The 17,437-nt window shown below is 37.4% G+C and overlaps 1 protein-coding gene across 2 annotated transcripts in view; it reads right to left on the bottom strand.

Moving 5' to 3' along the window:
- mllt1 (myeloid/lymphoid or mixed-lineage leukemia; translocated to, 1) overlaps positions 1-17,437 on the bottom strand; it is a 35,216-nt gene that overhangs the window by 10,865 nt on the left and 6,914 nt on the right. For both annotated transcript variants that reach the window (XM_015386212.1, XM_015386213.1), the window contains exons 2-7: positions 8,103-8,283; positions 7,915-7,997; positions 6,035-6,178; positions 3,925-4,050; positions 1,119-1,760; positions 839-929 (exon numbers count right to left, since the gene is read on the bottom strand). In XM_015386212.1, the coding sequence (XP_015241698.1) occupies positions 839-929; positions 1,119-1,760; positions 3,925-4,050; positions 6,035-6,178; positions 7,915-7,997; positions 8,103-8,283 (1,267 nt within the window). The remainder of the gene's footprint in view (positions 1-838; positions 930-1,118; positions 1,761-3,924; positions 4,051-6,034; positions 6,179-7,914; positions 7,998-8,102; positions 8,284-17,437) is intronic.

The raw sequence follows: 17,437 nt of genomic DNA, 5'->3' as shown, positions 1-17,437 counted from the left end.
TTTAAGTGCGCCTTATAGTCGTGAAAATACGGTACATTTCATACAAATGTTTTTATGTGAAGATATCAGCAAGATCAGCCACAATTGAAATAACTAAATTACTGTAATGAAGAGTGAAATCTGCCTCTTTGTAGCATTTCCTATGATTAACATCCCATCAAAGCCATTTTAGACATTTAAACTTGAAATATTTGAATGTTTTGCATCTGATGGAAAACCAATAAGGATTATGCATCAGTGACCCAGACACATTGTAATCAAGCACACTGTAAGTGATGCTGTGCCTGTAGTGATCCATCAGGACGTGTTACAAAAGCTTTAATTATAAAAGACATCGTTTTATTAAGACTCCTCACTTGGAAGCTAAAACAGTTTAGCTTTAGAAGGAAAGTAGCAATGAAGTCAGGAGTGAAGCCACAAAAATTTAAAGGGTAATGACTGACAATCATTGAAAATAAAAAGCCTCAGTTTTCCGATGAAAAATCATACCAAAGCCACATTGTTTCCTCTCCGCTCTAGTTACTCTCTGAAGATGTGATCGTTTCAACTATTTGTTTAAAATTCATTAACATTCGGCTCAAAAGCAAAAACCAGAGTGACTTAGTTCAGCTTTGAAATCATAGGCGCTTTGACAGATTGAGTTTTCTTTTATTCTAGTTGTTTTGCAACAGTTTCCTCCAGATTAAAGAAGCTGAAGCAGAAAAGCTTCGGTAGCAGGAAGAATGACCCTCTTATCAGCACATATCATTTACATAAACAGGTTTAGGGCCTCACAGTCAAAACTGCATGAGGCTATCGACGACTCAATCAACTGAAAATAAATAAGAAGCAAACTCACCTTGCCCTTGTTTTTGTTCCGGCTCGAAGTCTGAATCTGAACTGGAATCAGAACTAGACGTAGAAACGGAAGCGCTAGACGGAGCCGACTGCTGTAAGAACAGACACGACGATGCAGGAGTTAAAAGAACAAATAAATGTGAAAGGAAAGTAAAAAAAAAAAAAAAAAGTGATATCTTACGTCCATTAAAAAATAGCAATGCTGAGAAAAAAAAAAAAGGTTTATTCTCATTTAAACGCACATTAATCTATTATCCATTAAACAAAGTAAACATCCATACCTCTGACTTTGATGATGCTTCATCCTCCGAGTTGGACTCCTCTGACTCTGGAGGCTTCTTGAGCTCCTTCAGCTCCTGGCTGTCGTTTTTGCTCCTGGGCCAGCGACCTTTCTCCTTGGAAGGTTTCTTCTCGCTGTAGGACTGACTGACCGCAGAGGATGAAGAGACGCGAGGAGAGGTTCCAGTGAACGTCCCGCCGGTCGCCCCCTTCAGCCCGTCCGAGCCACCCTTCTTCTGTTTCTTGGCGCTGGGTTTGGGCGACTCCACGGCGGACGGTCGCTTCCCTGGAGCTTTGGCCTCTACAGCTCCTCCTCCTCCGCCGCCGCCTCCCCCTCCGCTACCTGCCCCCCCTCCTTTGGGGGACATGCCGTCCATCTTTGACTCCTTCAGGGTGAGTTTGGGTTCCTTGAAGGCCGCCTTGGGCTGAACTTTGACTTCGTCCTTCACTTTGATCTCGGAGGGCTTTTTCGAAGATGAGGAGGAGGAGGGATCACGCCCGCTTTTGCTGCTTCCATCACGGTCGTCTCCTTTGGATGAGCCTTTGCTCTCAGAGTCTTTTCTCGACCGTTCACGGTGCTCCTTGGTCAGTTTGTGTGGTTTGGGTCCTTTGCTGCTGCCGCCGCTTCCTTCTTTGCTGGGTTCCTGAGGAGTGGAGAAGAGCAGGAGTTACATTAAATGGAAAGCAGAAAGCTCAATATACTGCCTCAAATTTTACATTTATCAAATCTAGGATTGTTTTTAAACTTTTCACTTCAATTTTTAGTTAAGCTTTTATTAAAATATCATTACAGTGAAGGGATTTTTTGCTAACCGTTGTGGTGAGCTAACTTTTGGTTCATGCAAATCTAAAACAAAACTAGACAATTAAAATTCCTTAAAAATACTGTTGAAACGCAGCTGACATAATAATTCATAAAATAATGTATACATTTTTACACATAGCCTAAATCACCATGTTTAATTTTACCCAAAGGAATAAAATCAGAGGCACATGCAATGGGAGGTGAATTAGTGATTTAATCCGTGTGGTAATCAGGTAACAATGATAGTGCAACATTCCCCCCCCCCAAAAAAAACAACAACCAGAGAACCGAATGAAAAATATTTACATTATATCTATATCCTGCTTAATCCAGGGCGGAATCACTTGCAGCTTTGTGTACGAGTGTTATTCATTAGCTGTGGGAAATAGCCGTCTGTGCCTGTGAGGCAGCGCTGAGGGAGGAAGAGACTCAAAGCAGCTCTAGCTGCTGTCCTGAGATAGTAACAGTTGAACCATTGCTGCTTTCATGTGAAGTTGCCAAACTCAAAAAATGAAAAGCCACTAGATTTTTCTCTATAATATATAATAAAATATGAAATATTAACAAGAGGCAAGCGGGCTCCACCGCTCAGGTTTAGCAGTCTGTATATTTTTTTTTCCTGGTTCTCGGGACCCTGGGTGGTGCTTAAGGTCTCCAGGTCTGAACCTGGATTATGTGGCTTTAGCAAGTCAGTAATACAGGATGGAAAGTTGAGAATCTGATTTTAAATGTTTTCTAAAATGAACAAATAAATGGTACAAAAAAAAAACACCCTAAAATAGGAGTAATGTGAGCTCATCTGTTCAGGATTCTAGCTGCACTTTTGAACCAACTGAAGCAAACGACTAGCTGTCGTAGTTAATACTTGAGAAAAGTGTGTCGCAATAGTCTAGACGAGAGGAAGTCGACACATAAATAACCCTCTCAAGTTCCTGTTTTGACACCTATCTTTGTAGTTCGGAGTCATTTAACAAATGATAAGAGCAGTTTCTGACTATTTTTTTTTGATTGACCTTCAAGAGAATCTGATTAAAAACAGCAGAGTTAAAAAACTGCTGGTGAAAATGGAAAGATGCTAGAATCAGACACCTGCCCTTATTCTCACAGTTCAGGAAAGAGTCTAAACTAATGTCCTCCCTTATTGACACTAGAGATATCATTAAAATGTACCAAGTCAAAAAAAAAAAAAAAGACTAAATTTAGAAAAAATGCTCAGTTACTGAGAGAAAAACAAAGGCTACTGAATGTATTCATGGTACAGACAACATGTGCACCTATTAGTGCAATGAACTTCAGACATACTTGATTTTATCCTGACTGTACGATGTTGTTGTCAGATGCTAATCGCCGCTTATAACCCCCTGCATACTACATGACGCAGAACAAGCCTAAAACCGACCGATTTAAAAAATTCTCACGACTGAAAATCAACCCAAAAAGGGCAACAAAAAAAACAATGTGCAGCATATGCATGCCCTTATCTAAAGTCCTGCTAATTAGCTGATTATTTGATTCAGGTGCATTAAAGCAGAGGCAACTCTAAAAGATGCAGAAGTTTGATATGTGTCCTAAGACATGCAGGACGGTAGATGCTGAGGGCCAGGGTGGAAACCTTAGTTTGAAATAAGAAGTTTTTATATTCTCTCCCTCTCTTTTTTTTTTTTCTTCTTTTTTTTAAGATATATTCAAAAATCATAAAAATGTGGGCCTGGAAGAGAATAAATATCTACAGTGTACTGCAACTGAATCATCCCTTAAAAATGTAAAGGAGCCATTCTCCTGGATTTTCCCTAATGTACGCCCTCTCTCCACAGATAAGAAGGGAGTAATCCTGCACACCAAGGCACGCAAAAACAGCTGGGAACGATTACTGACTAGTCGCTCTCTTCTTAAGATAGAAATGATAGAAACTTTCATTGCATCTGTACATGAAAGCAATGTGAGCAGAATACAAGTGACCAAGGGGGACCATAACAAAATGATTGTGTTTTTCTTTGTCCTACCTTTGATACATGAGAGGTCTTTGTCTTTTTGGGGTCTGAGAAGGCTGAGAGGGGGATGGTGGGAAGCATTGGGTAGTCCGGACTGGGCCTCGACACGGCTTCAGCCCCCTCAGGGACCACCAGTATCTGAAATTAAATACACATGAGTCACAGTGTTTCCCTGCTGACATTCAAAACCAGCACCGTACTCCAAGTTCAAAATGAGAAGCAGTCATTTTGAGCCTCTGGGATTTGGCACAAAGTCAGTTTATAGAAATAAACTTTCTACTGGTTTGATAGGGGAAAAAAAAAAGCTTAAATGAAATAATTTGAATTTAAACAAATGTGAGAACAGATTGTTATATATTGAAGGTTTTGATCATGGTCAAAGTAAATGTTAACCTTTCTTTCATAATGTTGAAACAACTTCTAAGCAAAAAAGATTTAATTAGACCTGTAGGTGTTATTCATTTATAAGCTCCAAGGCCAAATTTAAATATCTACCTCCTTTTTATTTGAAGGTAAAAGACAATTTCTTAAATTTTAAGAATAAAAAAGAAAAAAAAAAGCTGAGACATTATTGAACTTTTACGCTTAAAGATCTTAACTCACAAAATTTTACTTAATTTGTTATTAAAATATTTTTGCATTAAAACAAAACATAAGTAAAGCATGTTGTAAAACATTCAAATTCCAAACGTTTATTTTTATTTTTCTGAACCTATCAAGACCTTAAAACACTTCTTCAGGGTTCTCCAGTCAGGAATAGCTTTCTATATATATAAAAAAAAAAGCTCAATTTGTTGGTGCCAAGCATGTCTGTATTCTGAGAAAGTAGTTATCAACTATGGTTACCTGGGGAACAGCTGGTGGTATGGCGCTCATTCACTTTACTGACTGGCGATTAATTCTAGACTTTGTGCCATACGTCAAGGAAAAGTTCAAGAAAGATGAAGAAATTAAGATGACCAGACCTGCAGTTGGATTTCTTTCAGCTCAAGTAGGATGCCCTGTCTCTGCAGGCTAGAATGCACTCTAAAAATGCACATTTTGATCCAATGTTGCAATATGCGCAATCATTAAAGATGAATACATCATTAACTAATCCTTATAAGTCCAACAAATGTTGTACATTTTCAGCCATTGTTTTGATAAAAAAAAAATACTGAGTGCATTTCAAACAATAAATTACCTTTGAAGTAGGTAAGCCGAATATCGCAATGACATTCAGATAAAAGTCAAATAAGTACTGAATAATATAGCACATAAAATGTACACTGAAAGACAGAAACAAACCTAATAAGCCACTAACAGATCAAATATAAAGCTACAGGTTTGAATTAAATAGAAGATCACAGGGAAGAAGTTTCAACCATGTAAAAAATAAATAAATAAAAAGATTGAAGAACATCTGTTAGTATTTAGAAAGTATTTCTGCTGCTGTTTGACATTACCACCTGGAATTAAATTCACCAATTAACTGAAAAAGATGACAAAGATGTTAATTAACTAAATATCAATTCTCAGTTATTGTTCTTAAGTAGCTTTTTTGTTTCTATACTTTAGTTCAGATTTTCTAAACTAAATTTGATCATTTTTTTCTTAAGGACCTTTTACTTTTGCTCACATTGTTTCAAAGCAAATATCTGTTCTTTCTACTCCTTATTTTTCCAAACTGACTCATTATTTCTATAAATATTGGTAACATGACATAACAGCTGCAATAAAACAGGAAGAACCAAGAGCGGGATGAGACATCTGTCCAGTTGGAGCCGTTTATGGAAAAAACATTGATAGCGACATGGGTGGAAGGAAAGAAAACATGGCAGGTGATGGATCAGATTCTTCCTCATCCATTTCCTTTCATTAGATTTTAATATTTACAGGATGTTTCAAGTTCTACTTCAGTTATAATACTATTTACAGCTTTAATGCTGTTAACACTGGAGCTTTTAAAAAAAAGCTGCTTCTGCAGGATGTCTGTTCAGTTCAACCTACAGCCTCTTGTCTGAAATTTAATTTAGAATAAAAACAGCATGTTTTGTTCTCTCTACAAACACATTAAAATGTTTTCCAACCTCAGTTCTTCTTCCCTTTTTTTCAGTAAAAGCTGTGAGTGAGCCAGCCTTACCCCTCCAGCCTTGATGAGCTTTTTCCTGAATTCTTTGGTGGGGTTGTTGAAGGTGAGCTTCTCACAGCGCAGGTGGTTGACAGGAGGGTTACCCTCCAGGTTGAGGAACAGGTCGTAGTTGAAGATGACTTTTTTTGGCTCCTCCTGAACAAAAGAAACAGGAATGAAACTTCCTTTGGGAGTCGCAGCAGAAGAAGAACGAAGAAAAAATATAACACTGACACGATAGAAGTCTGCACGCTGAAAAGAGATCAGCTTAGGAGTTGTAGAAGCAAAACAACCAAAGTTCAAACATGTTACCTAAATTTCTGTGAGCCAGAAGCATTTGTTAATGTGATGGAGGATTCAAAGCTACTAATTAGGGATGCACGATATTGGGATTTTGGCCGATATCCGATATGCCGATATTTTAAAACTCATGTAGCCGATAACCGATACCGATGTTAAAGCTGGACAAAAAAAAAAACAAATTTAAAAATAGCAGTTTTGTTATCCATTTCTGACAGTTTGAAAAATAATATACTCAAATATATTTTCATATGCTGATATTAAATAGATTTTTAAAAACGCGGTATCGATCTATTTTACTTTCAAAATCTTGTGAAATATCATCGTTCTGTTACAAACTCTCATGATATTTTGCAAATTCTTGTGAGATTTTGTTAGTAAAATACATCGATACCGCGGCAATATATCAACATATAAAAATATGGAAAAATTTCGATGACATATAGCAATATTTCATTAGTAAAAGAGATTGATATGATGTTTTTAAATGGCAATATATCAGCATATGAAGATATTGTGATATTTTAATGTATCAATATTTTTTCCCTCATCTTTAGAAGTTTTTAAGTCAAGTTTTTGAGGAAGAAGAAGAAGTAGTATTTTTTTTTTTTTTTTTTTTAGACTTTAGAAACTCAGAAGCTGATCAAATATCGGGTTAAATATCAGTGTGGTGGCCGATGTCCGATATTCAGTTTTAAGGCCGATACCGATAGGGGGCTGATTATATCATGCATCCCTACAACTAATATTTCCTCGGGGAAGCTTTTAAACCCCAAAAAATTAGTTTTGCATTATGGGAACATTAAGGCCACTCTGAGAAATAAGATTATCTGCCCAACAATGTTCACTTATTGTAGTAATGCATCCATCAAATGAATTTAATAAGTAAAAAAAATTAGAAAATAATTTATGTTGAGCTTCAATCATCTCAACCTAGAGGTTTAACTAAATCAACAAGCTTCAGTTTTATTTGCAAAATTAATTACCAACAGTGTATGTGATCACAGTTTAAAAAAGTGACTAGCTAGCAAAATACTATAAATCTGTTTTTTGTTTTTTTAAGTTAACATTTACAAAAAAAGAAATTCAGTAAAGATTCACACACACACACACACACACACAAAAAACAAGATGCTACTGTAGTTAACCCAAAAGAAGGCAGATATCTTCAAAATGAAACTATTTTTCAAAATAAAAGCAAATTGCAGGCCACCTCAGGTCTTCAGGGCAGGTTCCATCAATTCCTGCCCTGGAACTGCAGACAACCTTCCTGCAAGGTTCTACTAAGGAGCCGATTGTTTGACATCAGACTTTGGCTCATGCAGAACCTGGTTAGAGGCTGAGGAGATACTTAGTGTAGAGACTCCTCTACACCTTTAGGGATACACACCCTATGAGGTGTGTAGTTCCTCCACGTTCAATTATTCCCTGAACTCAAATTCCTGACAGAAATATTTAGCCAATATTTGAAAGATTTATGCAAAAGTTAATACAATCTTAAGGCAAGTGGATTCACTATGAACCGGGTTTAAATATGGAACAGCAAAAAACAGGAATGAATGAAACATTTAGAACTAAAATACCGTTCCCACCTTGTTCTTAAAGTAGACCTCGATGGGCATGATGAAGCCTGCATAGCCTGATTCCTCCACTTTGTACGGCGGCTCCTTGCATACTGCAGAAAAAAATTGATTTATACAGAGGGTTTTAAACATTTGTCTTTCTTACAAAAATGTTCAAATGTGCATTTACTTTATATCCAACAACAGATCCATCTTACCTCTCTTGGGTTTGGGGAAGCTGTCATGCAGGCGGAAGACGACCCTCTCTACAAAGTGCTGGATGTCGCCGGTTTCTGGCCCTCGGACAAAAACCATCCAGTCATGGGTGAAGCCTTCTGATGTCACTTTCTTCTTCAGCTGAGCTCTGTGGCCCAACTCCAGCTTCACCTGCACCGTGCACTAAAAAAGAAAACGTTTACATTAAATAACACATTTGAAGTTAATCAGGCGGCAGAGGTCCACTTGTCCTAAGATTTCAACAAACCATTTCATACCCATGTTAATCCATCAAAGCATAAATATCAGAGATCAATATACGGATGAAGCATCGAGCCAACCAGTGACGGTTTTCTTTGACTAGATAACCTCTATGAAGATCTACCCAGTCCAGTCTGGACTTTGGTCTAATGCATGAATCTGCCTTGATTAGAACAGGCTGTTCAGGTTAATCAGAAGAAGAGCATGAGGAATTGTTTTGGTCATAATGGGTTACACAGACAAGCAAAAGCCTGTACTACTACTGATTATTCCTAATATAGGGGTTGAATGAAATGAAAATTCTTGGCTGAAACCGAAGGGGGAAAAAAATTATAAAAGAGGAAACCAAGGCCAAAAACTGAAACACCGCAAGGAAATATGTCAAATATTAGAACCAAAGCATTTTTGGTTATAGAAATTTTTTAGAAACATAATAATTATAAATGTTTAATAAACTCAGTAAAATCAGGGCATTTTAATAAATCAATTACAAAAGTATCAAAATATTCATTTACTACCGACATGTTTTTTGTTATGCCATTTACCTCAGCAGAATCACTGGGAAACTTTACTGGATTTTCAAACATGTCCTTCACAGACTGAGTGGGAATGTTCAGTTTCAGTTTCCGTGTCACGTTCTTATATTCCGAATGCTGATGGGGACGTTTGGATTTCTATGGCATCATGTTTTTGCCACTGATCTGAGGGAGCAGTGAGATCCATGCTCAGGATTTAAACTTGCACCCTCTCACTCAAAACCTGTTTGCTGCAAGCTCAGCTCTGACAAACTGCTCTGCCACCTGTCCTCTCTTGCTTCAGTGCTTTACTTTGCACACTCGAAAACATTCCTGCGTGCCGGCCGTGGTGTTTGCTACGTCATCACAAGTTTCGGTGTTAAATGTCTATCGGCTGAAAAAGCACATTTTCGACAGAAAATTATCCTGACCCTTCTTTTGGTCCTTAATCAACCAACATGGGGCCTTGAAATCCAGTAAAGAAACTAAACAATATTTAATTTGAATATTTACATTTAAATGCTTAAGTATATAAAAGCATGAAAATGGATAAAAAAAAAAATACTTTGGCTATTAATGTTGTTAGCTATATTACCACACCTGTCTTTAATTTATATTGTAGAAATATTTGTTGATTCTTGTACCATTTCTTGTACAATTCTTGTACAAACTGAAAAGTTTTGGGGTCTCTGGTCTAACAGATCACTGATATGTGCTGCAGATGTTTTGGGGTAATTTATAGGAATATATTTTTTTTTTTATCTCCTCTATTCATATGATAAAAATGATAAATGTTACATAAATCTTAATTTAAACAAACATTTATTAACAAATCGAGCCCAACATTAAAAATGGATAGGATATGCAGCTATGCTTGCATCCTAGGTGACCTCAAGGTATGACTGCTGAAAGCACTGATGAATCTGCAGATGCATGTTTCGGGCGAAGCCAAAAAAAAAAAAAAAAAAGTGTCAGCCCACAATTATAGAGAATTACAGAAAGGTTTTTACACTAGAGCTGAATAATGCAGCTATTAGCAGAGGAAGAGCATCATGATGATAATAAAAATAAACAGTCTGAAATTAGCTTAAATACTTACATATTAGAAATCAAGTGATAAAGTCTTTTTTAGGCCGATGCCAATTATTTTGACATCAGTCTAACTGGGGTTATTTGGAAGCCAATAGTAATTTTTTTACCTACTAGTTACATGAACAAATGACAGTTAAATCAAATGCAACAATTTAAAACAAAAATTCTTAAGCCAAACTAAATATTAAAAATGAGTAGATATTAGGTATAGATATAGGGGGGCGACGTTTCTTTGATTCTTATAATTCATGTGATCACATTTTTGATAAATGCAATAAGAAATAGGCGAATGTACGCACAGCTGATGTCAATATAAAAAACTTTCCTCTGATATCGGGCAAAAACATTGGCCCACCAACGTATCGGTTAGCCTCTAGAGCAGGCATCTCCAAACTCGGTCCTCGAGGGCCGCTGTCCTGCAGGTTTTAGATGTTTCTCTGCTCCAGCACAGCTGATTTTAATTGATAGTTGATTAACAGGCTTTTGCTCTACTGCAATCATTATAATCAGCTGTGCTAAAGCAGGGAAACCTCTAACACCTGCAGGACAGCGGCCCTCGAGGACCGAGTTTGGGGATGCCTGCTCTAGAGCATACATGTATTGTAATGTTTTGTTTTTTATTGTAATGCTGGAAGGCAGTGGTAGCTGGTCAATAGAGGGCGCTAGGGTGCCGCTCCACCCACCTAATGACCCTGATTATATAGATATATGTTTTTGCAATAAAATTTTAAATGTTGATTTAAAATTAAATTAACAGATTAACAAAGAGCCTAAACAAATATTTAAGGCTCTTTAACCACATGGCCCATCCACTCTCCCATAGAGAAAGGATAGGTAAGAGCATTACTAACGGCTTCCTGGTTGACATACTTTGATGCCTAATCCCAAAACAATACATTAAGTTAATATTTGCAATAGCTTCTGCATTCTTACCTGAACATTTGCACTTTTTGAATAATGAAATGGGAAAACCATACATAAAAATGGATTCCTTTTGTTCCTCGAATTTAATTACGCTGATTTTTAATTTAAAAAAAAAAAGACCTTTAGTCCGAGCTCCGTCTAGGTGGTTTAAAACTGCGTCTTCTATGGTGATTAATTACAGCAGCAGAAATATTTAGAAAACAAAGCCATCTAATGCAATTAACATCAGCGAAGCCAAAGCTGAGATCAATCCAGGAACCCATTATCCACCATTTCCCGATTCCAACTTCAATTAAAAACAAACAAAACACAAAAAACCTTGAAATTTCATTTCGAAGTCCTCCAGCGGCTGGGGTGGGGGGGGTTAGAGAGACACAAAGCTGGACTGGTGTTGGGACGCCCTCTGTGAAATGAGAGTAATTTGACGCCCAAGCGGACCGATCTCAAAAGAGTGGTTCAAAAAAAAAGCACATTATTAGTCTGCTTCTGTCTGCCACAGACAATAACAGGAGAGCCTCGCAAATGAATCCGTGATTACAGAAGATGAAAAGGCCGAGTGCAGAGGGAGAACACAGGGACACAGGACAGGGGGGGCAGAAAGGCACTTTATGTCCGGACTGAGGAATGTGGGGGTTTGGAAGTGGCACAGTGTTGCTCGTGAGAATGGACTGAGTGGAGGGATTAGACGGGGACAGGGCTGAGATGAGCTCGTTTGACCCCCCCGAGAAAACACAAACACACCTACTTTCATGGCTGGCACTCTGCCTGGTCACCTTGTGACAGTAATGCCCTTAAACTCTCGACAGCAGCATGCCAGCAGGGAGCAGACGGAGGAGACGCTCTGATCGCTAACACCCCCTCCCCCACAAAGGAGTCCAGCAAAGAAAAAAAGTCAGGATAAAAGGGAACAAACCACAAATGGACATTGAAATACATGAACTGAGCCTGGAGTGTTTAAATCAACTCAATTCAAAGTCTAAATCAGACCGCATGGCTGGTATGGCTAAGAAACGTCCACTAGGAAGGTGACTTAAAGCTCTGACAGCTAGAGGGAAATTCATGAGCGTCTCTTAATCATTTCATCAATAAAGCCAATATTTCAACTGAATCGCAGCCAAGTCACTTTCTCCATTCTTTCAATTATGAGCTCTTTAGATCTGAAGTCCTGTAAATGGTCAATATTTCTGCTTAAGGATAAACTAGAGCTCCTCAAGTCGTTTACTCCAAAGGTGATAAAACCTCCAAGTAAACAAGGTTGTTTCCTAGTAGCAACTTTACTATTAAAGTTAATGGATTTCATTTTAAACATCAATAAGCAACATTCTTACAAACAAGCAAGATACTAAAGGCAGATAAACAGCCACACATAAGCAAAATTTATATATTTTGTAGCAAATGCAAAGAACGAAAGAGGTTTTCCACCAATTCACAGTAAACAAATTAGGAGAAATTCAATTAAATAAATTTTAAATTAAATTTCCATCCAAAATAGCAACTGAAATATGCTTTTTATAAATCACAGTCAAAAATGTATATCAGATCCTAACTATTAAAGGTTAGTAACAATGACCAAAATTATTCTCATTTGCTTAATTTCAAAATGATGAAACCATACTTCTCCTTTTCCATTACTGTGTGAGTTTAGTTTAAGCTACCTTCCACATGTCTCTTTGTCTCTTTTCTCCTTACAGGACCGCTGAACCGGTCTGGTTTCCTCTCACACCTTCTCATCACCTTCTGTGGGACTGAGATAAGAGCTTTGCCTCTAAACGTTGACTCTTTCCTGCTCTGTTATTTATCCGACAGCGTCCATTTTTATTCCTTTCTTTTGGCTTTAATGTGAACAACCTTCAGGTGCATTACTGCCACCAACTGGTTGGAAGTCTAACAGCTAAATCAGGGGTCGATTTTTTCCTCATACATTTGTTGTCTGTACTTTGAGTTGCAACTTTAAAGCTCATCTTCCTAACTGCTTAACCTTCTCTAAAAGATCAAACAGATGCATGTAACATGATGTATGTGGGCATTAACTAGTACAGATCGTAAATTTAATTACATATATTAACTTACATTAACAAATAGACACCAAGGCATACTTTTTAAAAAAAATGTTGTGCCATAAAAACAAAGTAAAAAACCTTTACTGATAATACTACTTAGGTTTGATCAGTACATACAAGGGCTGGACGATATAGAAAAAAAGCATGTCAATAAAAAAAATGAAATAAAAAAAGCATATTGATGAATAATTATCTAAATGATCCCTTAACTTCTCAGGTTCCATTCTCTGTCTATGTTGTGAGGCTGAGGTAGGGCTCGGATGTGCTACTTGATCAAAGGTCCGTCAGACATTGTAAGACATAGATTGCAGCTCATTTTGCACGGAGTCTCTGCACTGACTGTTCAAATTATGGAGCGTTGTGTTAAAGAAAAACTTGCAGCCTGGAACTTCATATCGCGGATCAAGAGTGGTGAGCTGCTGTTTGAAGCAAGGGTTTTCAACAGCAGAAAACGGCTGTTTATCCATCTCTATGAAGCCTGTTACTGAATGAGTGATGTCCTTATGCCGCGTGGATGCTTTGTCATATTTATCACAAAGAAGGAAGCCCAGTCTAGCTCCCTTTGCCTGCTTTGTATTGGCAGAAGTTCCTGAAGATTACTCCGACGATGTGGAACTGCACCAGGGCAGACAAAAGCTTGTTTTCAATTGGCTGTGAGCAGCTTAGATGATAGAAGTAGTTGGTTGTGTTTTTACCGGTTCCCTGCAAATTTCACAAATCACTGTGGTCCGGTTTCTGTTTGACTTGCTATTACAGAAATATTGCCAAACTGGCAAACTCTGTGTTGTGGTTTGAGAGGGGGGCGCTCTATGACGGCGTGCCTGGGTCCACGATTGTGATTGGTTAGTGGGAAATGGTGACTGTAGCATCAACTTACATCAGAGGTCACGGATTTGTCCTGATCCGGACCCAGCTATTGGCTAATCCAGACCCATCCTGTTTTAAAACATTACCGTATGTTGTCCGATGACAGTGTTTAACTTCACTTGCGCCGCTTCTCCTGTTAATATGGTAACCGGGACCAGGCTGCACATGATACAAATTAGCCAATGAGCTGTTTCAGTCTGAGTTGCTGCTGCTGCTACTTTTAGACACAGCAGGCAAACCTTTGGCAAGGGGGGCGATGGGAAAGAAGGAGGAGACGATGAGAAAAAGAGAGCAGAGAAAGTGTGGACTGCTGGAAGAACTGAAGTGAACTGGTGAAAGAAAAGTGAAATGGTGTGCTCAAAGATGATCCTGCACATTTAGAGTATGTTTGGCTCAACCTGCTGCTGTGAAGCAGGATTCTCCACTATGAACAGAATCAAAAATAAATATGGATCCAGGCTCAAAATAAGCATCTTGATATGTGCTTTTGAATGGCTTTGTCTCCAATCAGACCCAGGTTTAAAGCCTTGCAGGGCAGCATAAAGCCCACTGCCCTCATTAAGACAGAAAAAAGAAAGAAAACTGAACGATTGTTGTTCTCTACTTCAAACAACTCTTTAGATTTTAAAATTCTATTTTTTTTTTTATTCTATGTATAACATAGATGCATAAAAACCCCACTTTATTTCAGTGTCTAATTCTGTTTAAAGTAACAGATCATTAAAAATGTCTCCGGACCTTTACTGGTTGTGGATTTTCTTTATTCGGACCCCGCTGATTATTAATTGGCTACCTCTGACTTACATTATAGACTTGAATGAAAAGGAAGGAAAACTGTGTTTCTATATCAAACTTTAATCAATCCTCTTTTTTTCTATTGCGCCACATGTCTATCGATCAATATATGGTATGTTATTAAATTATAGTCAAGCCCTGTACATTTAAGAAGTGAGCAACAGAGAACCAAACTGCATTCCAGTTACAGTATTTTTCTACAGCAATAAAACCACCTGGTAGTGGTTCTTGTTATTGATGGGGAATGTTTGAGTAAAATGCCGACATTTGATGGTTGAACGCTAAAACGAGCTAAGTTAGCATATTAGGGGATTTTCCCATATAAAAAAAAGATGTTAACATCTGACTTGATGTTGTTCCAGGTGAGCAATTGAGTTCAGTGTTGAGGAAGCTAAAATAAAACCTTATCACTGTTTAGAAACACCGCATTAAAGAAGCTTACAAAGCCATTAAATTATTAATGTGGCTTTAAAGGTAATCTTTATATAAAATAAAATGTTGCATTAAGGGAAAAAAAGGTTTTACTAATTTATTGTCAGATAGTGAGGAGAAAAAAGATCTAGGTGTGTAACTCTTCGCTCTGCTCTAGGTCTTTACCGGAGAATCCAGGAGAGCTTAGAGCCAATATGCGGTGGGTAATTTTCTTTTGAAAACTCTGCTTCGACTCTTTCCATGCAACTTTAACTACCTTTATTTCACAAAATGTACCAGACACTCAATAACAATATAATTTCATTAGGTTTAAACACAGCACATCATTAAAACAATTGCATATAAAGTTTCAAAGTGAGAAATTCCCTGAAAAGAAATGGTCTGAAAAAAAAATGGCTATAGGTTTTGGCTATTTTCCATTAAATTCCTCACAAATAGAGTAGAACAAATGTAAAAATCTAAGACAGAAATAGAAACATAAATTTAAATGCAGAATACAAGACTAATACACACATGGTTACCTTTGTACAGTAATAAAATGCTAATTCATCTAAAAATAATAAACAAGATCACATTTAGGAGCGATTTAAATAGATTTCTACTTCATGTGACTTTGAATAAAATAAATGCAGAAGATTTAAAAACAAAGAAAAGCTGCTAAACTGGTGATGATGCTATCATCATCATCATCATCATCATGTTTTTGTTTTCACCCAATGTGAGGGGAAATACGGTTTGGCTGACATGCTGGCTCCCATGAAAACAATGAACTCCTGGTGGCTAAAAATAAATAAAAACCTCACCAATATCTTCAAGCTAATAAATAATTGAAAGAGAAGGAACATTTTCCCCAAAGAGAAGACACACACAGGGACCAAAGAAGTCTCTGGGGGAAGATCAGTAATTCATGTCCTACATTAGCTTTCCAGAACCACCAGGGACATTGGACCAGTAATCTGTTTAGGAAAATCCCAGAGAGACGCTGAGCAACTAAAAACACTCTCTGTGAAACCTCCAATGATAGCGAGCGGGTTTTTGCAATCAGGGTGTGTGAAATGGAGAGTTTGGAATATAAACAAGCCGCATGACAAATCAAACATGTCAACCCAGCTGTAGTGAGCCTGCAATAAGAGCCGGTAAAAAAAAAAAAAAAATCCAAAGAAGCTCAGATGTACAAAGTCTCTCATGAAGCCATCTGAAAAAAACAAACGCTGTGATGAAATATTTTAATTTACCAATTAAGGTTGTAATAATTTACTGTGATTATTTAATTGTGATCAATCATTTATTTAATCAAGCGTAAACTAATTTAGGATTGAGAATCGCCAACTTTAGTGTAGAGACTCTAAAACATTGATTCGCAAAGCTGGGGTCATGACCTTTCTGTGTGTCACAGAACAACAAGTATGGGACCCTAAGATCCGTTAAATTAAACTAAACTATAACAATGATAATGATGAAGCAATTTTATGTGTTAAAAATATTAAAACGTCACAAATACAATAAAGCGAATACACAATAGTTGTTGATGTTGTTTTATTGCTACAATTTTGTAGGTGAGAAACCAAAAGGTTTGAGAACCTCTAGTCTAAAACACGCCATTAGCTGAGAGAGCAACTAGTGTTGCACCGATACCAGTATCGGGTGATGCACTAAAATGGTGGCACCAGTATCGGCGAGTACCAACAAATAGGGCACCAATACCATTTTGAGAGCCAAAAGTTTATTCAACTATTGTCACCCATTCCAAGGTAGGCAAAAAAAAAAAAAGTTTGAATGCAATTTGTATTGTCTTTTTCCTGCTTGACAACAGGTAAGCAGCAGCTTGACAAAGCCATGATGGCAATTATTTTACATCCAAGTAGTATGCAGTTCTTCATAAATGGAAACACACATTTCAAACAGATGGTATCGGTATCGGACGATACTGCAGAGCCAGGTATCGGTACCAGGGCCAAACAATCGGTATCAGCAACTAACGAAGAATAGAAATTGAGTAAGTAAGAAACACATACTCCTTATATAACAAGCTAGGAACACTTGGACAAATAGTCACTTAAACATTTGAATAAATAACTTTACATTAGAGGAGCTCAGGGTTACAGAGAACAGAAAGTAAAACATTAAAAATTTTGAGCTTCAAACAACAAACATGAGGCCACATATTTATGAGGAAGAATAAGAGACACACAACTTTTTTTTTTTTTAGCTGTGATTTCTCACAGGACTTCACTACTCTTCCATCTGTGGGAAACAAACAAAAAATAGAGCCTTTCTCCACACATTACTTTTGCAAATTACACAAAAATCTCTCTGAGAATAGGTCACATTTCACTGTTCTCGCCCAGTTTTAAACCAGTCCCCAGATTTTGCTGTGAATGAATTTCCTTA

Source organism: Cyprinodon variegatus, unplaced genomic scaffold, assembly GCF_000732505.1.
Source record: "Cyprinodon variegatus isolate N-32 unplaced genomic scaffold, C_variegatus-1.0 Scaffold359, whole genome shotgun sequence".
NCBI lineage: Eukaryota > Metazoa > Chordata > Actinopteri > Cyprinodontiformes > Cyprinodontidae > Cyprinodon > Cyprinodon variegatus.
This window is presented reverse-complemented; position numbering and strand designations above follow the sequence as displayed.